The 22,365-nt window shown below is 42.8% G+C and overlaps 1 protein-coding gene across 1 annotated transcript; it reads left to right on the top strand.

Moving 5' to 3' along the window:
* The first annotated feature begins 273 nt into the window (after positions 1–273).
* Positions 274–5,206, top strand: LOC136541672 (PGR5-like protein 1A, chloroplastic). The gene is made up of 10 exons (XM_066533680.1): positions 274–777; positions 898–994; positions 1,130–1,230; positions 1,909–1,965; positions 3,065–3,141; positions 3,313–3,364; positions 4,293–4,403; positions 4,481–4,578; positions 4,670–4,754; positions 4,936–5,206. Exons 1-9 carry the CDS (start codon positions 442–444, stop codon positions 4,737–4,739), a joined length of 999 nt encoding a protein of 332 aa, XP_066389777.1. The 5' UTR covers positions 274–441; the 3' UTR covers positions 4,740–4,754; positions 4,936–5,206.
* The last annotated feature ends 17,159 nt before the right edge of the window (positions 5,207–22,365 follow it).

Genomic DNA, 22,365 nt, shown 5'->3' with positions numbered 1-22,365 from the left:
ATTGATTTTTTTTGCACACGTCCATACAGACAGGGACTTATACACACTAGCCGCTAGCTAGCTACGACAGCAAGCGTTTTGTACGTGGCGGAGGCGTCGCCGTCGCGCCCGTTGGGATGGGCCGGCCGGACGGAGACGGGATGGAGACCCAAGTGGATGTCAGCGAAGGCTTAGTCGTTGCATGCAAATCGAGTTCGATTGACGGCGGCGAAGGCTTTATTTCCGTTACCAAGTGTCTGGACCTGGACCACGCATCTCCGATTCGCTCCAACGCTTTATCCCTTCGCATGCATTTCGGACCCTCCGCGCCACACACAGCTAAAAAGTATCTCCCGCGCGCGGGCGCCACCCTCCTCCTCTCGCCCTCCGTCTCGCCGGCAAGCCAGCTAGCAGGTATCCCGCCCCCGCCCCCGCCCCCGCCGATCCGCCGCGCGCGCCGCCATGGCCTCCGACGCGCGGCTCTCCCTACCGTGCCGCCTGCCCTCGACCCTCCCTCCGCCGGTGCTGCGCCGGTTGCCCCGTGCCGCCGCCGCGGCGTCCACCTCCCCGCGGTGCCGCGTCGGGGCGGCGGCGGCAGCCGTGCCCGCGCGCGCCCGCGCCCTCGGCCGGTGCCGGCCTCGCGCCTCCGAGGGCGAGGCGCAGGGCCCGGTAGTGCAGCAGCAGGAGGTGGACAACGAGGTGGTGGACAGCAACGTGCTCCCCTACTGCAGCATCGACCGCAAGCAGAAGAAGAAGACCATCGGGGAGATGGAGCAGGAGTTTCTCCAGGCGCTGCAGGCACGTGCGCCTTGCGCGTACCCGTTTTTTATCCTGTTGATTGATACCTGCTGGTAAAAAGTCGAATTAGTACAGCATCTTAGTTGCTGTTGTTCATGGTGTTATTATTGGTATATATAGGCCTTCTATTACGACCAGAAGGCGATCATGTCCAACGAGGAGTTCGATAACCTCAAGGAGGAGCTCATGTGGGAAGGAAGCAGCGTTGTGATGCTAAGTAAGTTCGATGTTGGTGGGATAACAGTGAGACAGATGCTAGGGCATTCAGCATTTTTTGTTTGTCTCGAGCGCGCAGAAATGATTTGCTCATGCCAATTCCTAATCAATGTTCGTTTGCTTTTGCCTTGGTTAGGCGCAGATGAGCAAAAGCTTTTGGAAGCCTCCATGGCATATGTCTCTGGCAACCCCATCATGACGGATGAAGAATTCGATGAATTAAAGTTGAGACTAAAGGTTTGTTCTTGTTATCCTGTGAATCTTTTGCTAGTGCGATGATGGTGTGATATGCTATCTGAAAAGCTGAAGCGATTCTGTGCAATTCTTAGTCCCTACCAACCAATTTTCCTCCTTTAATTTACTTACCAAGGATAGTTGATGTTAATCTATCTCTATTTCTCAAGTTTGTGACTAGAACAACTAGAAAGCAAGCAGAGAAAAATATCTTATGGAGAAAAAGTTATTTGGAGCTGTGAAAACTCCACCAAAGGCCATCTTTAGATGTTTGGAAAAACTCTACAGAAAAAATAACATACATATAGAGGCAGGGGTAATGCACAATAAGCATGTAAGCTCTAAGATCAAACTTGGTTCTCTTTCTGAGTTATGAAAAGGGAAAACATTTGTTTTGTTTACTTGTCAATTTGATATCCCACAAGCGAAGTTGGGTTTGTGCATCACCAGCTTCTTTGCATCTGTGATTATGAGTTCTTTTTTAGGTTGATGAGAGGGAATAGCGTGGTATAGAAAATGAGGCGCTAATAATATAGCAAGTCATATTACCAACTTAAAGTAACATAAGTAGCAGCATTAAGAAAATAGCCTATTACTAAAAATCCCCAATGATTGCACAAAAGCACATAAAGCATTATTCTTAATCTGCAATTATTTTCCTTGATAATTTCTCCTCTCTAGAAAGAAGGAAGCGACATTGTACAGGAAGGTCCAAGATGCAGCCTACGGAGTCGAAAGGTATGTACTGCCTCCATGATTTTTTACCTCTACTTGTTCACTTATAAGTCTTTATTTTCTAAAAAATAATCATTCAATTTACTATCCTTGTCATTTATTCTTCATGACAACACACATTGAAAAGAAAGGCATAGTTTATTTCCTTACTAGCAGAAGATTAGGACCTTGTTGGTCCCTCGCCTGCCCTGGACAGGTAATTAGTAAGCTTACCAGCACACTCACTCACTATGGCTAGAAGTAGAAGAAGATATTGAGAACAGCTCACACACACAGCACAAGCCCAGCGCTGGCCAAAAACTCTGCTTCTGGATGTGGCAAACTGAACTGAGTTTTTACATTATCTTTGGATGGAATATATACAACTCTAGCTGTACCTCTACCAGGTACATGGTTGTTGGTGAGTACACCAACTACCTACTCCTAAGGTACATAGTTGTTGATGAGTACACCAACTACCTACTCCTAAGGTACAAGGTTTAGCTCAGCCATCTCTACACTACATGGCTGAAGTAAGCCATTTCTACCTACTGCCTCACTGCTGCTACAACAACAATGAGTGGTCAGCCGAGCCGACCAGCTCCATCTCCTAAACCAGGAGAGAACAGCTGTGCTGACCAGTCAAGAGAGAGATGGGAGCAACAGATTATGTCTAACAGACCTCTCATTAGCTTGCCACCGAACTTTTCACAATATGTTGTTTATGCTTCCTTCAGTGATCAAAAGCCTGACAGTGTTCAGCCTCTATACCATGTGAAGTGTAACTGAACATTATTAGTGGGTTAAATCTTGAATAATGCTTTATTTATATTTATTTATACAATTTTTTATATTTAGTTTTCTAATGTAATGGGTGAAATCTTCTGTGATATTAAGTCCCCACCTTGAAATCAAAGATGAGAAACATTATCTTGTAGGTCTCTTGTACCAACTACCAAGTAAACAGACCAGGAAATTTAATAAAACAGTATCACACAGCCAAGTCAGATGAGTTTACACTATAGTTAGGATTAGACGTGACTTTCCCATTTTCACTGATTTTGCTAAGTAACGTGAGTTGGTCAATTCGAAGAATCCTGACCTTCTATGGAATTTTGTGCAGGTCTACAGTGACTTGACTGTTGACTACTTCAAGATGTTGCTGCTAAATGTTCCAGCAGCTGTGGTAGCCCTGACACTGTGAGTGTTACATGGAAATTCTAGCATGAAAGGAATAAAAAGAGATTGCTTAAATTCTCCTGATTTTAAATGGTCATGTTACACCGCAGCCCAATATAGCTATTGTTTTAGGAGGGATACTATCTTCATTAACAACTCTAAGATGTCTAATGCACGTTTTCTTCTTGACAGATTCTTCTTCTTGGATGATTTGACGGGATTTGAAATCACATTTCTTCTTGAGGTAAAGTATTGGCAAATTGAAGTCTTACTATATGTTATTGTTTTTGTTTAGGGCTTTAGGCTTCTGGACAAAAATTAAGAAATTCTATAATAGTACTTCACTATCCTTGATAATTTCTTGTAGTATACTGAAAGTTGTTTCTCATGAGCTGGAAGCCTGGAAGTTGAAAATTGGGGGTTCCATTGTGGATGATTCTAGTGGTGCTGTAGTGGGTGTGGGCTGCTGCAGTGCTGCTAAATTTACCACGGCCGTCTGACTATTAAGTTAACCCTTTTGGAGATGTAATAACATGTCACCTCAGGCTAGTGGAAATTCATTTTCTTATATTAAAAAGTTCCCTCCTATGACATCATAGTTTTCCTGCATAAAGTGAGCAGCTTGGCCTTAGCTCTGAACAATGTTTTTTTTCCCAAACCGGTCCAAACTGTTCAAACATTCATGCTAGGCAATCAGACCGGCCGACGAAGCAATGTGCACGCAACCAATTTATTCCACTTGTTTTTACCACTGATTATTTTTTCTTTGCATCAAGAAATTGATAGATTGAAGTTAAGAAGGAATAGAAATAATTCAACAAAGATAATGCAGTTATTTCCTGGTTAGTTGTTTCTGAGACCAACTTATTACAGATTAGACTTTTATGACGCAATATTACAGATCAGACTTGTATTTGAGAGTTCTGATAAAAATTAACGGTGGTCGTCTTTTCATTCTAGACCATGGCAAGCATGTAACTTACAGTGTGTGCGTGCGCGTGTGGATGTGTTTTACTTCTAAATTCTTCTCCCTAATGCAATGATGAGCGACATCCTTCTTGTCATGAATGCCACACTTGAAATAACTTTTTTATACTGTAGGTTCTTTAGTTGGTGTTTGTGCCAGCCAAGAAATTTAACTTTTTGTAACTGCATTTTTCTTATTTATGCAGTTGCCAGAGCCTTTCAGTTTCATCTTCACATGGTTTGCTGCACTGCCTTTAATATTTTGGGTAGCACAGGCAATCACTAATGTCATAGTGAAAGACTTTCTGATTTTGAAGGTATTTTTCCTTTTTATTGTTCATACATTATTGCGTGGTTAACTGGAGCGCACATAGATGATTATTCTTTTTTCCAGGGCCCATGCCCAAACTGTGGGACTGAAAATCTTTCCTTCTTCGGGACCATATTATCAGTGTCTAGCGGTGGTTCAAAAAACAGTGTAAAATGTACAAGGTATGCCTTCCATTATTATTAATATCAGATTCTGTAGGCATTCGGGCTTATTATATGCTGAGCAGCATTTATCGCTGTGCTTGTTCATCAGTTGTGGCACTACGTTGGAGTACGACTCTGCATCCCGATTGATTACACTCCCAGAACCGGCTGAGGCATAAGTAATGGTGGTTTAGGTGAGTCATTATCCTACGAGCCTGCAACCATCAATATAATGGTAGATTTCATAGTTGTGGTTACTTATTTATGAATCAAACCACAGTGGGCTAAACAACTAAAGAGTTTAGGAAAGCATGTAAGATATAGATAGGACATACATTTTATGTTACAGAGTTCTAACTGCATGGATATTCCTAGATTTCGCTAGCAGGGAAGACGGCCCGCAGATTCCTGATCGACAGTACGAAGCAAGACCGTCCTTGAATCGGGTGACAATCATGTCGTGATGTATGTTTGCTATGCGAGTCTATGTATATCTTTAAACAAGTTTAGACATCTGTATTATATAGATTTAACGAAATCGATATATGTATATATGTGCATAGAGTGTACAAAGAAAAACTAGCTATGTTCCATTTTGTATGAACTATCTTGGCATATGCATAGCTGTCTGAAGAACTTGACGTTCTGTTCGATGTTCAGTAAAAGAATTAGTAAATCAGGTACCATCGTAAAAATATAACTAGACTAAAGTAGAGGATTAGGGGAGGAGAGGTCTCCCCTTTATTTGAGGGGTGGGAGGTTATGATTTAAGGGATTGAGAAAAAAAAAATTATGATTGGGGTTGGGTTTGAGGAACTGTTGCAGCTATAAGATCTCCAAACAACAGTTTTTTCTCATTTGGGGTTAGGAAAGGGGCTGCTGGAGATGCTTAGACTATCTGTCACTGAAAGCTGATATAGCGACACATGATCAGTCGCTAAAAAGTTATAGCGAAAGACTTGTGCAGTCGGTGTAAGTGCTGTCACTAAAAGTCTTTAGCGAAGAGAGAACTTTTACCGACTAATCATCTATTACCATGTGAATATTTATAGCAACAAGCAACCCACCACTATTCTTTAGTGATAGATAATCTGTTATCAAACATTCACTAACAGATCAAACCCAGATTCAAGCTTAATCCCCAAAAAAATACTCTATGGATTGATAGCGACTAACCTTGTTCAACTAGGCAATATAAATATACAAAAAATAAATATGATTAAAAAACATTTACACATATCAAACCCAGATTCAAGCTTAATATAGTGTCCACATGTCACACAAAGGTGCACAAACACATATATATCACATCCAATCCGTTTTGTACACCATATGTTTGTGTACATCATCCAGCAAAGTTAAGCACTAAATGAATTACATGAATGCACATCTCAATATGCAATACTAGTAGTTTGTGTTTCACGTGCTAAGGTTTGTGCACGCAATCATTTCTAGGAACTCAAAAACTAAAAAGCATTGACTTGCCAAAACTAGAGCACATCCATCATGTTGTGTGGAGAATCTTTTTCTAGAAACTCATGCCAAAGACCAGTGCCCAACACTTCCTGAAAAATATAACAACCATGTAATCAAGCAAGTGTAGACAAGCTATGTAAAGATGATGTACAATATATGAGTTTGTACTCAGCCCAATGTAGATAACCATTTTTTAGAAACTTAAGTCCAATTATTGGTTTTTTGTTTGTCTACGTCAAATTATGTCAGATTTTAACAAAATTCATAGGAGAAAATATCAATATTTAGGATACCAAATTAGTTTTGTTAGATCATCTTTTAAATAAATTTTCACAATATGCTGCTTCCTTTCAAAAAGGATGTAATTCTAAAATATAGTGTTACGTTAAAGTAGGTTAGGTTTGACCAGATTTAAATAAAAAAATCCTAATATATATCGTATTAAATAGGTATCATTAGATTTGTTATGAAACATATTTTTTACGCTATTGCCCTATCATGGACATCCGTTTTGCGTCGGTCAGCCTGGACGCAGCTAGCTGGGCTGCAGACCGGCCCACAGGCCTGCTGCCCTCATCGGCATACACGGTTTCTCTAAAAAATATAAAAAAAGAGATAGCGACATCTTATCTTTCTCATTCGCATCGGCTCCACCACACCGCCCGCCCCTTGGTCGCGTATGTGCGAGCTCTACTAGCGCCTGCGTCCACACGAGCGCCGCCGCCGTCCGCATAAGTATGAGCGTCGAGCGCCGCTGCTAGCCGCGTATGCACGAGCTCCACCGGCCACGCTGCGCCGCCTGCCCGTGGTGAGGGAGACTGCTGCCACCTCCACCACGGGGGCCGGACGCTTGGTCGGCGACCAGGAAGACCTCCGTCTTCCGAGCTTGCTGTGGCCGGGTGTGGAGCTCGCCCGCGTGCAGCTCACGGCAGCCCGGGCGAAGCCCACCCACGCACATCTCACGTCCGCCTACCCAGTTCACCGTGGTCGGGGCATAACTCGCCCGCGTGCAGCCTGCAACGGCCAGAATAAAACTCCACACGCCGATGAGGATCCATTCTCCCAAACAGCAAGTAGATGTTTGCGCTGAAATTGCATGTTGCAAGCATCTATTTCAATTGTTTTAATGTTTCAGAGGTATGTTGCAAATTTTGTATATCGATGTTGCCAAAGTAGATCGGGGTATTGCACATGTTGCAATGGTGTTTTCAAATGCATGTCCCAAATATTTTATATGTTTCAGGCGTATGTTGCAAGTGTTTCATCTCAACGTTGCAAAAGTAGATCTATATGTTGCATATAAATGCATGTTGCAAGCATATGTTTTAGGTGTTTCATATGTATGTTATAAGCGTTTTATGTGAATGTTGCATATATTTTGCAGTGGCTACAAACGTATTTTCATGGTGTTTCAGGCGTATGTTGTAAGTGTTTCAATTGTTTCGAACGTATGTTACATGTGTTTCATCTAGATATTGCAAAAGTAGATCTTGATGTTGCACATGTTGCAGTGGAAGTGTGGGACCCATCTACAGTAGTCACCTGCTGTAGCTGTTGGGCTCGCTTGCATGCATGTGGGTGTGGAGGGGCGCGGGACATGAAGCCGCGCAGGACACTGTGTGGGCGTGGGACACAGAGCGACAGGGGCCTCCACGTGAAGCAAGCGCAACAGGCTCGAGCGTCCGGACGTTCGAGCGCTAGATGTTCCGTATTTTTCTAATATACTTATTTGACGTATAAATGTTAATAATTGGTTAATCTTTAATCGAGAATTGCATTCTTTTGAGACGAAGGTAGTACTTATTTTGTGTATAATAACTAACTATATTTATTTTTGAGGTAGGGGCCGGAGAGTATACATAGTAATAGCTAGTGCATGTAGGTTAGCTCGATGTTGGGCGTGTGCCCATCCACTTAGTACAGTTGACATGTGGCAGAAGTGACATCATCCGAAACCTCCTCTTTAGTAGCTAGCTAGTAGATAGCATGCTAATTCGCCATGACCCAACGCCAAGGAGCGTTTGCGCGTACATAGACTTGTTGGCCAAGTGCGCGTGCGTACCCGCCACGACACAGTGCAATGCCGATGAGGCGATCTGGGCTTGTGCGCCTTCCCACTACGGCGGCCTAGGCTATACCGATGAATCGATGATGTCACGCGGGGATTCGTTTCGTTAGCTTCTAGGGTATGTAGTGCAGGCCGGGGCACCCCAGTGACCACGCTACAGCTCTAGATGTTACCTAAGTATCAACACATCTCGATGGCTCCATCGATCATCTTGAGTTCTCACTACTACATGCGGGTTGTTTAGAGGTGGCTGACCTAATTTTTCATCTATGCAAAATCAAGCATGTGGTTCTCCGGCCTACAGTGCAAATTGGATTTCTTAGAGGCAGCTTGGAGTCATCTCTAAAAATCAATTTGTAGAAATGACTGTATTTTGAGCCAACTCTACAAATCGTTGTCCAAAAATCATAAAGACGGACCTAAAAATAGAAAAAAAAAATCCACAGAGGCGCTTAAAATAGCAAAATAATAATAATAATCCGAAGAGACCCGACGAGGTCCAAAAGTCACAAGTCAGCTGCCTCTAACTATCGATTTGTAGAGACGGCTATATTTCGAGCCACCTCTACAAATAATTATCCATAAATCATAAACCCAGACCTAAAAAATAAAAGGACGTACCCAGTGCAGAGAGCTCCTGCTCTGTGCGGGGTCTGGGGAAAGGTGTCAGTGGCAAGCCTTATCCTCGCCTGTGCAACGCGAGAAAACCGCGACTCGAACCTGGGACCTTCCGGTCATAGACGGTAAGACTCTACTGCTTGCACCAGGTCCGCCCTTCAAACCCAGACCTAAAAATAGAAAAAAAATCCGTAGAGATGCCTAAAAATAGCAAGAGAAAAAAAACTAGGGGGACCCCACAAGATCCAAAAGTATGTCAAAAGTCACGCGAAAATGTTTAGAAGTCGTAAGTCACGTGATTCTTCGCACTGATCAACCGTGTGACCTGTAGCCTCGCGTGTTACTCTCCTAACCAGTCCACCCAATCAATTCACCCAAAATTCACTTGTGTCCATTAGAGAGATTCTTTCTGCACGTATTATTTTTTATCTATTTTTAAAATAAGTATTTAAGATCCTAAACAAATTTAAAATGAAAAAGTTTTTAACTGCAAGTTATAGATATCGTTGATATCTACAACTTTGGTTTTGGTCGTTTCTCCATCCGATGCCGTTTGAAAATTCAAATATAATGTGAGAAATTCAAATATAACTTTTCTTGGATAAATGATTTCATATGAAAAACTATCAACTACAAAGTTGTATAACTTTTTGAGATCCACAACTTTGGTTCTGGTCATTTCTCCATCTAAAGTCATTTGAAAAGTTTGAATTTTATTGTATTGCTCCTATTTTTAAAGACGGTTTTAGATCTAACCGCTTCTACAAATTAATTTTTAGAGGTAACTCTATTTTCAACTTTTATATTAGAGGAGGTTGGAATTAGAGCGGCCTCTTAAAATAGGAGCATTTCTAGAGGCAAATTGGTTTGGACTGATTTATAGAGGTGGCCACCTCTGTATAAAAAAGCTCCCGCCCACCTAATCTGCACGTACGCCTCATCTCTCCACCTGTCTAGCACACGCAGGCTAGTGTTTTTTTTTCTTCTAAACAAACTTCACATCGTCTATTACTCTATTTTATCGTAGGATGAAGTTTTGAATTCATTTGGAAGTCTGCCTCGAAAGATAACCGATGGCCTGATAATTATTGATTGTAGCAAATGAAATAACAATCGATGACTGAGAGCATCCAATCGATCAAATACATAATAATGTATCTACTATTTTATCTATTCCAAACACTAGCTCCTTCAACCTCCGTATCTGATGGTCTACAACCTTCTTGATGATGTTTGTGGCCGTTTTAGGTGGTCTTGCCGACCTAGAACAAGCCTAGGTACGCCACCCTGATAGATCCTTTTAGAGAGGCGTCATAGATTTTTTTCACGGGAGACCTAAAACAACCAACTTTCCATGTTTTGCCGCTCCAATTTGATTCTCGAGTGATTCGGGCATGCTAGCAATTTTGTTACAATGAATTATGAGAAAATACAACATGACACACTATCTACTAGTGAAGGCTCCATATAGACGCAGTATGATCGTCCTCGATCCATATATTATTGACAATATTAAACCATTAGTGGTAATTATTTAAATTATTTAGTCTCATAAATAACAGTTTTGGATACTAAAAAGTCATCCGCGTCTATGCATGCTGTCTATATATCTACGTGACAATTGATGAACAACTGAAATCTACCAATAGGCTAACATTTGTTGACCAACTAAGATAATGCCAAAACTGTCCTCCACTGAATCTTGAGACGTATGGTCACATCCTCCCTCCCCCCCCCCCCCCCCCCCCCCCCCCCCCCAAAAAAAAAAGCCTGTTCAAAATTCCAAACAACTACGTACGGCTCAATCTGAATTATTTGGAAAGGAGATAGCCACCACGTAGTGGACAGTTATTGAACTTGGTTCACTGTGAACAGGCAAATCCCCAATATATGTGTATTGTGCCATCGATGTTTGTGGATTCATTTGGTGGCTACCTTGGTGCTAATACACACCGATGGTTTACAAGTCTGTTGTGACGCACTAACAAATCAGGAGCACGAGCATCTGTGACGGTGTCGCTCTGCGGCATCGCTTCATCGTCAAGTCGCGGCTTGCCTAGCGCCGCCGCTGCCACCGCCACCACTCCCGTTTTTCATCACCGCTGGTCCTCCTCCTTTCCCCCTCCGGTATCTTGTCAGAGGCCAGAGGGAGCGGGGATCCATCGCTTTTTCATAAGTTTCCTAGTAGATTGAGTCTTTGGGTTAGGCTCTCTTTATGCTAAATTTTTTGATACTGGGGATTTATCTCCTCTCCGGCGATGGCGACGGGGCAGGGTGAAATTGTTTTCTTCATGACGGCTCTGTTGAAGATGAGGGCGGCACTATGGCGTCAACAACTTCATCGACATGACGACATGGATCCTTTTCTTTCCTGACGGCGACATTAAGACGGAGATGATGTCGCCGCCATAGAATAATTTTCTCCGGTCTCTTATCCGTTTTGTTATGGTTAGATCTGGCTACGATGAAGGACTAGGGAGAATAAGTTTTAGATCAGTCTTCCTCATTCTTCAGTGGCAGAAAGAAGAAGAAGGAAGACATAAGGAAGAAGAAGTTTCTCAACTCCGCCTGCAGGAATGTTGGCCGTCGTTTGTTGGGCATCTATTCTCAGGCCTTTTGTCGAGTGTTTGCCTGTGCGGTCATCCATACGAAGCGTCATACAGGTTTGGATTTGAGATTTGGAGCTATTCACAATGTGGGTATAATATAGATAAAAATCAGTTTATGGATATATGTAGTGTACTAGAGTGCTTGTAACATGATGATGTTGAAAGGATCAAGATGCCCAAGAGAGGGGTGAATTGGGCTAATTCTAAATTTCTTTGCAATAATTAAACTTTACGGTTAGCCCCTAGAAAGTGTTTCTATTGATCTAACGCACAAAAGTTTAGCACCCTAAGTTTCAATCCTACTCTAGCATGACAATTCTAGGAATGTAAATGACAAGAATTGAATTGCTCAAAGTAAATGCTTAAAGTACAGAGAGAAGGAGGAACGCGACGATGTTTTGCCGAGGTATCGGAGAGTCGTCACTCCCCACTAGTCCTCGTTGGAGCACCTGCGCAAGGGTGTAGTTCTCCCTTGATCCACGTAAGGATCAAGTACTCTCTACGGGTTGATTCTTCGACACTCCGTCGCGGTGAATCACCCACAACCGCTCACAACTTGAGTTGGGTCATCCACAAGCTCTGTCGGATGATCACCAAGCTCTCCAATCACCACCAAACCGTCTAGGTGATGGCGATCACCAAGAGTAACAAGCATGAACTCTCACTTGACCATGACAAGCCTAATGAGAAGGGTGGATGCACACTTTGCTACTCTTGATCTCACTAATGAGGGCTCTCTTTGAGATTCTCAAATCTCAATCACTTCACTAGGACCTTGCTCTTCTTGGCACTCTTAAAGGTGTTTCTCAGCTGTTGGAATGAGCAAAAGTACCCCCACACATGAATGAAGGAAATATTTATAACATGGGCTGAAAAACGAACCGTTATGTGCCTCTGCGGGGTGACCGGACGCTCCGGTCATGTTGACCGGACGCGCCAGTCAGTTCACCCCGAACTCCAGTGTTTATAGTGTGAGCGAACGCTGGCCAGTGTCTGGTCGTGATTTTCCCTCTCTGGAACCTTACTGGAGTCGACCGGACGCTGGCCCTCAGCGTCCGGTCACTTGACCTCTCAGCGTCCGGTCGCACTAACGAAAATATCTTGGTCAAATGAACTGATCGGACCCTGAGCCAGCGTCCGGTCAGTATTTGACCCTCCATTCACTTCCAACTCTCAAATGTATGTGAATGAAGTTTGCTCCATTGGATCTAAGGGCTATTTTGGAGCTACCTAGTGCTAGATTTAGCAAGTGTGCACCACACCTAACTCACTAGACTCACCTAGGTCAAGCTACCTATCCATACCCCCCTTAATAGTATGGCCAAAGGAAAAACAAAGTCCTAAACTACTCTAAGTGTCTCTTCAACTCCAAACGACACTTAGAACTAGTCCATCCTTAACCTTGTCGTCCATCCTTTGAAAATCGAAACGATTTCCATCATAGGGGCATGACCACCATGATTGCCCAATCGATCTCTATTACCGTGACCTAACTTAATTGCCTCTGCAAAACATACGTTAGTCACAGTAATCACATATTGTCATTAATCACCAAAATCCAACTAGGGGCCTAGATGCTTTCAATCTCCCCCTTTTTGGTGATTAATGACAATACTACCTCGAGTATGTGAAAGAGATGAGGTTTTTAACCAGCTTGGTTCATATAAGCTTTTGGCAATAAGAACAAAAAAAGTTAGGCAAGCTTATATGACCCAAGCCAACATGATGTACTCAAAAGATATGAAATAAGCATGAGTACAAGTAACAAAGCTCATTCACATTGGAGTAAAACGCGGAAGCAAGAGCAAATGAGCTTAGCACAACTGATATGACATGGAAATAATACAAAGTAGAGAGCACACATGTCATATATCACAATCACGTAGATATCACTATCACATAAAATGTTTAATGCATAAAAGTAGACACACGACGAATGCATAATAGTGTATCACACATAAAAACCAAATATAATAGATAGTCTAAGTAAACTAAGCTCCCCCTAAGTCTAGCATACTCAATCCCTCTCCCCCTTTGGTGTCAAACACCAAAACCTAAGGGTCGATCGATGGGGCTGTAGCGGACGAGTCGGGCGCTGAGGTACGAGGAGCAAGCTAGAACTGAGTGCCATCATCATCTGAACCCAAGCTCTGAGCTATCTGACCCTCTATAGCTGGAAGCGACGCTGAAGCAGTCTGGGTCGGATCAACAACTGGAGCTGCTGTAGACTATGCAGGTATGACTGAAGCAGCTAGCTCTGATGATGCCACTGACGAAGGGAGCGTCTCTGTAGTCTCGATAATAGGTGCAACGATAGAAGGACCTAGAACATGCAAATATGGGGGAGTAGGCTGCCCTGTCAACTCACTGAAGGATGCACCAAGGATCCTAGATACTATAGTCTCTAGCACTAGCAGCGAGGAAGTCTGAGCCAGTGTAAATCTCATCTAGAGAGGTGTGAACTGTGGGGCTATCATAGGCAAAGCAAACCACTGGGACACCTACTCTATAGGTGAAGCAAACTATGCTGGTGGCTGTCCCTGACTTTGAAGCCCACTAGGCTGTAACGCTGGAGTCATAGAAGTGGTGGCAGGCTGACCAAGCTAGGGTGAAGGCTATGGCGGTGGAACCCCAATAGCTGTCACTACATGCTGCATAAATCCAAGGAGCTACTGCTGCATGAGGAGCTGCTGCTGATGCATGGCCTGCTGCTGCTGCTGCTGTATGGCATGTTGTTGAGGAGGCATCTGAGGTATCTCGTGGTAGTCCTCGTCTGAGCTATCACTGGGGTCGCTCTCGACCATCCCCTCCTGCTGAGCATCCAACTGCTCCTCCTCTATAGCTGCTATGCCCTGCTGCCGCTGAAACTCATCCTATCGAGCCTGGAACTGTGCAAACGTGGTGGCAGTCTCCTAAGCTAGGTGAGCCTAATCCTACCTCATCCGTTCAAGTATGGCAAGTAGAGCGGGGTTAGTCTATGGTGCAGATGGAGCCAAACTAGAGCTACCAGCCTCATGATCATGTTGTTGAGGAGGCATCTGAGGTATCTCACGGTAGTCCTTGTCCGAGCTATCACTAGGGTCGCTCTCGACCATCCCCTCCTACTGAGCATCCAACTGCTCCTCCTCTATAGCTGCTATGCCCCTGATAGTATCATCCTGCTGGGTTGCAGTCTCTGGCACCTCTGGACGACGGCGCGGCTGGGTAGGTGTAGTCGGTGTACTATGGTGGATCATCTGAGTCAGGTTATATGCAAGAAACTCTGTCGTAGCACCACTGTACTTAGCTAGCATCTCAGGCGCCCTCACTGTTGAAAGGTCCTAATGGCTAGAGGAGGGGTGAATAGCCTAATAAAAATTTCTACAACAACACTTAACAAAATGGTTAGACAATTATGAGGCGAAGCAAGTGTTGCGCTAGCCTACTCAAAATGCAAGCCACCTACCACAATTCTAGTTTAGATAGTGTCTATTCACACAATAGCTATGACACTACCCTATATTAGTGTGCTCTCAAAAGCTAACTAAAGAGCCACACCAACCAAGCAAGTAAGCTCTCACAACTAGCTACACTAAAGAGCTTGTCAACTAGTTTACGGTAAAGTAAAGAGAATGATCAAGAAGGTTATACTGCCGTGTAGATGAAAGAACCAATCAATCACAAGGATGAATAACAATGAAGACTAATCACCTCGGAATCAATGATGAACACAATGATTTTTTTACCGAGGTTCACTTGCTTGCCGGCAAGCTACTTCTCGTTGTGGCGATTCACTCACTTGGAGGTTCACGCGCTAATTGGCTTCACACGCCAAACCCGCAATAGGGTGCCGCACAACCAACACAAGATGAGGATCACACAAGCTACGAGCAATCCACTAGAGTACATTTTGGCGCTCTGCCGAGGAAAGGTCAAGAACCCCTCACAGTCACCACGATCGGAGCCAGAGATAATCACCACCCTCCGCTCAATGATCCTCGCTGCTCCAAGCCGTCTAGGTGGCGACAACCACCAAGAGTAACAAGCAAAATCCACAGTGAAACACGAACACCAAGTGTGTCTAGATGCAATCACTCAAGCAATGCACTTGGATCACTCCTAATTTCACTATGATGAAGAATCAATGATGGAGATGAGTGGGAGGACTTTGGCTAAGCTCACAAGGTTGCTATGTCAATGAAAATGGCTAAAGATGTGAGCCATAGCCGGCCATGGGGCTTAAATAGAAGCCCCCATGAAATAGAGTCGTTATACCCCTTCACTAGGCATAACGTGGGCTGACCAGACGCTGTAGTCCAACTGACCGGACACAGCACCAGACGCTCCGGTCATGAATACCGAACACATCCGGTCGGCATACCGGACGTGTCCGGTAGCCCCTAGACTGCCACATGTCCTGTTCAAACGAACTTAGCCGTTGCTACCCCTTCTACTGATGACTGGACGCACACACCGGATGCAGAGTCACAAATGACCGGATGCTGAACCACAGCATCCGGTGGAGTACAGTAAGCACCCTAGCTCGACCAGACGCGTCCGGTGATACCGGACCGGACGTTGCCAGCGTCCGATTGGCTGCTCTACCGAAAGCTGGCTTTTTTGATTCACACTGGATGCGTCCGGTGTGGCGACCGGACGCGTCTGGTCACTGAGTCTATCGCCAAAATACCGGACGTGTCCGGTCGCATACCGGACACATCCGATCACTCTGTAACCAGCGCGGCTAACTCTTCTTCGACTCTATCTTCTTCACCCTTGCTCAAATGTGCCAACCACCAAGTGTATCACCTTGTGCACATGTGTTAGCATATTTTCACAAATATTTTCAAGGGTGTTAGCACTCCACTAGATCCTAAATGCATATGCAATGAGTTAGAGCATCTAGTGGCACTTTGATAACCATATTCCGATATGAGTTTCACCCCTCTTAATAGTATAGCTATCAAACCTAAATGTGATCATACTCTCTAAGTGTCTTGATCACCAAAACAAAATAGCTCCTATGGTTTATACCTTTGCCTTGAGCTTTTTGTTTTTCTCTTTCTTCTATCCAAGTTCAAGCACTTGATCATCATCATGGTAACATCATCATGTTATGATCTTCATTTGCTTCACCACTTGGAATGTGCTACCTATCTCATGATCACTTGATAAACTAGGTTAGCACTTAGGGTTTCATCAATTCACCAAAACCAAACTAGAGCTTTCAATCTCCCCCTTTTTGGTAATTGATGACAACCCTTTTAGAAAGATATGAATTGAAATTCAATTGAATCTATGTTGCTTGCCCAAGCATATTTACCATGTGTAAAAGAATATGGATAAGTTTCATGAACCCCAAATGGTAGCAATTGCTCCCCCTACATATGTGCTAAGAGTTTGGATTGTAGCTTGCACATATGCTTAGATAGGAAATATAGGAGTCAATGTCTAACACATGATGCTAAGGTATAAGAGATGGACCTTTGAAGCGTGATACCAATCGGAGTGCACCAATATACCATCCTTAGCACCATGGTTAGCTCAATACCACTTGGAAACAATACTTGGAAAAGAAAATTATCTAGTGATTTCAATTCATCATTCAATCTTACAACTAACATACATCACACAAGCATGGATGTTTAAATTTAATACTTGTGCCATGCAAGCAAACATATGAAATGCACCATACAAGTTCATGAGCTTGCTCCCCCTACTTGTGTGCTCAAAATTTTAGTTGATCCCTTTCCTTTGTCATATCTCTCCCCCTATGTCATATATCAAGATATCATATGTTCCTTTCCCTTTATGATATTTCTTCCCCTTTTTCACTATCTTTGCTACTATCTTTGTTTCTCTCCCCCTGTCATCAATGACCACAAAGGTTTTAAATATAGATAGTATTACTTGTAGGGTCAAGATTATCAATGTCAATCAATGGGGTGAGGATCAAAGTTCCAAATTTGGTCCAATCTAGATTATTTGCCAAAGAGATTTAACTCAGTTTGATCCAAGGACAAGCTTCTTCACACCTCCAAATAAGGGTTATCTTGTACCATGTTGAGTTAAACACTTATAGTTCATTTTCTAGATTAAACACTAGGTTTACAAGCCCATAAACATGTCATATGCCATCATCATCAAGTCAAGCATAGAAGCAATAGTGATACCATATAGACATCAAAATCATTTGATTTTCATGAATGAGCCTAATAAAATAGAACCACTTGAAAGGTCCTAATTAGATTGAAAATATGACTAGATGCACTAAACATGTGCTTAGCAAGGATATATGTCATGCCAATCAACTTTTACCTTGGATTGCTCGAAGGAGAGGCATGTCATATGAGTGGGGGTGCATCAACACATATTTGAGAAATCCAATATGTTCAATTCATTCCTTAGCTTACAAAACCTTTTCTCATCCAATGGCTTGGTGAATATATCGGCAAGTTGATCTTCGGTGCCTACACTCTCAATGCAAATATCCCCTTTTTGTTGATGATCTCTTATGAAATGGTGGCGGACATCAATGTGCTTTGTTCTTGCATGTTGAACCGGATTGTTTGTCAACTTGATTGCACTCTCATTGTCACATAGCAATGTAACACCTCTGGTGTTTTGACCTAGCACTAAAACTTGACATGTCATCATATGCATTGCAAAGCATTCATAAAGTAGAAAATTTTGAATGCATTCACTAAATAAGCTTTATTTCATAAGTTGTTATGTTATGTGATGTAATGTGATCCAAAACTCTAAATAAAGATCATGACCACAAGTGTCAAATTTCATGTAATCATGTGAGACCATGTGTCAATTGACTCAAATAACCCTAATGGGCCATGTAATTGGTCAAAAATCATAGTTAAGTAAAAAGGTAAACAAATCAAATTTGAATTCAAATTCAAACCATAAAAGTCCTTTTTGCCCCTTCTGTCTATTTCAAAATACATTTGGAATTTGGGGGTGTGACAAAAAGCAAAGTTGAAGCTTATTTTATAAGGATCAACTTTGGTATTCAAAGTTTTTAAAGTTTACATATAAAATTTGGAGTAATTTTGAAATGATTCAAATGCTCAAATGCACCCCAAATTCAAATTTGGAAATGGAGGCAGAATTTGAAAATGTTCATTTAAGCAAAGTTGTAGAACTTTTGATTTTGAACAACTTTTATTTTTTTGAGATTTTTGAGTTGTTATAGAAATTTGGGAGTAATTTGAATTTTAAAACGGATGGCAATTCTGTAATTCTTGTGAACAGTAGCACGACCACTGCCCCACCGCCGGCGTCCTTTCTTTGGCCTTCCAGATGCGCCCGTGGCCGTCCTCGGCTTCGCGCTGGCACGGGATGCTCACTGCGTGTCGTCCCCTCGCTCTCTTGGCCACGCTATAAAGCTCCGACGCCGTTATCGGCTTTTCTTTCTCTCCTCTGTTTCCCGACGCCGCCGCCTCAACTCCGTTGAGCTCCCCTCGCCTCCTCAGCGCAAGCCAGTCTTGGCAGAGCAGTGTTCCAGCTCTGCCTACTCCTTGCATCTCCAACCGACCTGCTATTATAGCTTGATTTCACCAGGAACTCGCTGTCCACGTTCTTCTTCCTCACGGCCGACCGGACCACCGTCGCGTTCGCCTCATCGTGACCAGAGCTCCACGGTCTGTCTCTGCTCGTGCTTGGTATGCCGTTAGCTCTGCCTTGTTCCCATGATGCTCTATGCCCTATTGCTTGCTCGTTTTGCCCACTATAGTCACCGGAACACTGCCGTCGACGAAGTCTGCTCCACCGTGATCACTGTCACCATCGAACCGCGTCACCGTAGCTCCTCCGGTCTTGTTCTTTGCCTCAACACGTTTGGGGTATGCTACTGATGCTTCCTGAGCTATTTATTTGATTGCTACCATTCTCCTATCGCCGGCACAGCGCTGCCATGCCACCGCGTCCGCCATGGCCGATGTCAGCCTCGAATCGTGCCATGATTGAGTTAGCTAGTGTCTCTAATCGGTGCGCCATGTTATTGTGAGTGTTTTGGCACCTTGGCCGTCGCCGTTGGTCTCACCGTCGGTAAGCTAGCGTCGGTCAGCGCCGTCATTGTCGTGGTCAAAGCCGAAGGTTAGGGATGACAGGTGGGTCCCGTATGTCAGCGGCTGTGTAGTTCAAATGGAATTTTTCTATTTTCAGAAATGGATGAATAGTGTCTATTTTTGTTATTTTTGTGTAGATTTATTTAGAGCCCCAAATATTATGAAAATTTTTGTGTGACCTCTCTGTGATGAATATTATTTAGGAAAAATATGAAATATTGATTTATAGTACTTTTTGGATGTGATGAAAATTGCTCAATGAATTGATAAATGTGATTTCCATGATTTTTGTAGGCCACTGTATAACTCCAAAAATTATGAAATTTGTTTTGGTATACTAATTTGTCATGAGGAAGCTTACACAAAATTTTGAGGTCATTTGGAACAAGTTCATTTTGGGCTTATTTCCAAATTAATTCAAAAATGAATAAAAGCAAACCCTAAGTGTTAGGTTAGAGTTTGATTTTTATTTTGGTCATATTTTGTGACCAGTAGGGTTTCAAGGTCAATTTGGTCAAGTCACTTGTGTGGTCCTTGATGGTAGAATTGCAAGTTGGTTTTGTTGGCTTGTGACTGTACCGTGAAGGAAAGTTGTACTCAAGGTGTTAATATATTTCATGCACCATGAAAGCATCATGTTTACATTATCATCATGTTGAAGCATATGTTATTATTTCATGTAGAATCCAAGAGTGAACCGATCCTAGTTGAGCAAGTTGTGGAAGAATCCACGGTTATCTCAGGATTCGATATTTGTGGTACTGATCCGGAACCCAAGATCGTCAACGAAGGCAAGCCCCGGTTTATGCATTAAACCATTACCTTGTTTACTTTGAAAAGTTTATCACCTATGTTACCTATTGCATTAAGTTGATTATTTCAAATGTTACCTACATGATGCATTGCCTACCTTGTTTATTGTTTACCATCCTTGAAGATGATTTCATTTACAAAGGCGTAGAATGCTTAGTATGCTTTATGGTAGGCTTTCAAAGTAAAAGTTTCAATACAATCAAAGATGGCATCCTGGCCAAAGAAAGAAATAAGGTAGAAGGAACTAGAGACTGGTCGGGTGACTTATCTTGAATATTGGGTAATGTTGCTAACTACGTCACTTAAAGGCCACTCATTGTGGATCTTCTGAACGAGACACTTTGTAGTACTGGTCACATACTCCGGTAAGCCTACTTCGGCTAATCCGATACTAAGACGAATGCCCACGCACTGGGAGTGGAGAGATGGCGGGAGTAGCGTGTACCCTCATGGCTAGAATGTGGCCGGATTGGAGGTGTGCTGTGCTCTCGGGTGGCGTGGAGACGGCTTAGTATAGGAGGATCTAGTAGCGAGGTTGATATATGCAAGATTAAGTTCTACATAGGTCGTGTGATAAGGAATCCCTAGCTAGGACTTGAATCAATTCAAATTGCCGGTGCTCCACGGATATGGAGACTCGTTTCATTACAGAAGCAATGCAGGACTGGTGAATTACTAAAATTTGAGAAAAAGAATGGAATGAGAAGGATTGGAACATGGGATATGAACACTTAGTTTGAGATAATGAACTAAGAAGACTTAGGGGTAAAACCTGAAAATAGGATAAAAAATAGTAAGCTTTTGGCAAATAACTTTTGGAGTCTTGCTACATCCTTACCTTGCCCCAACACCTGCATCTCTAAAGTCTTTCGCCCCTTTTTACATTGGGTTAGTCTTGTTGAGTACTTTTGTACTCAGGGTTTGTTAACCCTTGTTGCAGGTGAGTCACATGCACAGGCTTGTTTTGGTCCATGCTGCATATCAGTGTTCGAAGTCGATGACGTTGAGGAATGATGAATGGCCTTTAGACAAGGCACTAGTTTGTATGAAAAATAAAGTTAATGTAATATTATCCCGCTACTATGGTTGTATGACACTTATGGATTTGTAAGTTTGAAACAACTGGTTTGTAATAATAAAACTTAAATCTTCCGCTTTATAATTTCTGATATGTATATTGAAAACTATTGTAATCTGCAATGTCTATGATTGGGATCCTGTTTGGAAAAGATTTATGGATGATTTGGGTTTCCCGAGGACACCCAACAGACCTATTAAGTTGTTGGGAACTTGTGTACGCTATCAGAAGTCTGTTGAGACAATGATAGATGCACGTGGGCCCAATTTCTTAGGGGGTTCTACCACAAGCAATGACACTTTCTTAAACTTGATTCCAAAGTCACTCAAAGTGGCCTTCATCCAAAGTACTTGTGCACAACAACTACCAGCGGATATGTATTCGGCTTCGGCGGTTGATAATGCAACACTATTTTGCTTCTTTGATGACCATGAAACAAGTGATCTTCCCAACAATTGACATGTGCCCGAGGTGCTCTTCCTTTCAACCTTGCATCCTGCATAATTCGAGTCGGAGTAACCAACTAGCTCAAACTTTGCTCCTTTGGGATACCACAAACCAACATTTGGTGTATGCTTCATGTACCTCAATATTCTCTTTGTAGCCTTCAAATGACTCTCTTGGTGAGGCTTGAAATCTTGCACACATGCATACACTAAACATGACATCCGACCTTGATGCGGTCACATAGAGTAGGCTTCCAATCATAGACCGATACAACTTTTGATCCACCATATTTCCACTTGCATCACTATCCAAGTTGCCATTTGTTCCCATTGGTGTGCTAATGACTTTGCTATCAATCATGCCAAACTTCTTGATCATGTCCTTAATATACTTGCCTTGACTCACAAATGTACCATTCTTCAATTGCTTGATTTGAAGACCAAGGAAGTAACTCAACTCTCAAATCATGGACATCTCAAAATCATTAGCCATCATATTTCCAAACTCATCACAAAATTCTTGATTGGTTGATCCAAATATGATATCATCAACATATATTTGCAACACAAATAGATCTTTTCCAATCTTCTTGATGAAAAGAGTGGTGTCAACCTTGCCCATTGTGAACCCTTTAGA

This window comes from Miscanthus floridulus, chromosome 3 (assembly GCF_019320115.1).
Source record: "Miscanthus floridulus cultivar M001 chromosome 3, ASM1932011v1, whole genome shotgun sequence".
In the NCBI taxonomy this organism is placed as follows: domain Eukaryota; kingdom Viridiplantae; phylum Streptophyta; class Magnoliopsida; order Poales; family Poaceae; genus Miscanthus; species Miscanthus floridulus.
This window is presented reverse-complemented; position numbering and strand designations above follow the sequence as displayed.

Excerpts from the sequence above, each read along its gene's own strand:
- LOC136541672 (XM_066533680.1), top strand. The coding sequence starts at position 442 with ATGGCCTCCGACGCGCGGCTCTCCCTACCGTGCCGCCTGCCCTCGACC. Across the intron at positions 778-897 it reads AGTTTCTCCAGGCGCTGCAG|GCCTTCTATTACGACCAGAA; the intron begins GCACGTGCGCCT and ends TGGTATATATAG. Across the intron at positions 4,579-4,669 it reads AACAGTGTAAAATGTACAAG|TTGTGGCACTACGTTGGAGT; the intron begins GTATGCCTTCCA and ends CTTGTTCATCAG.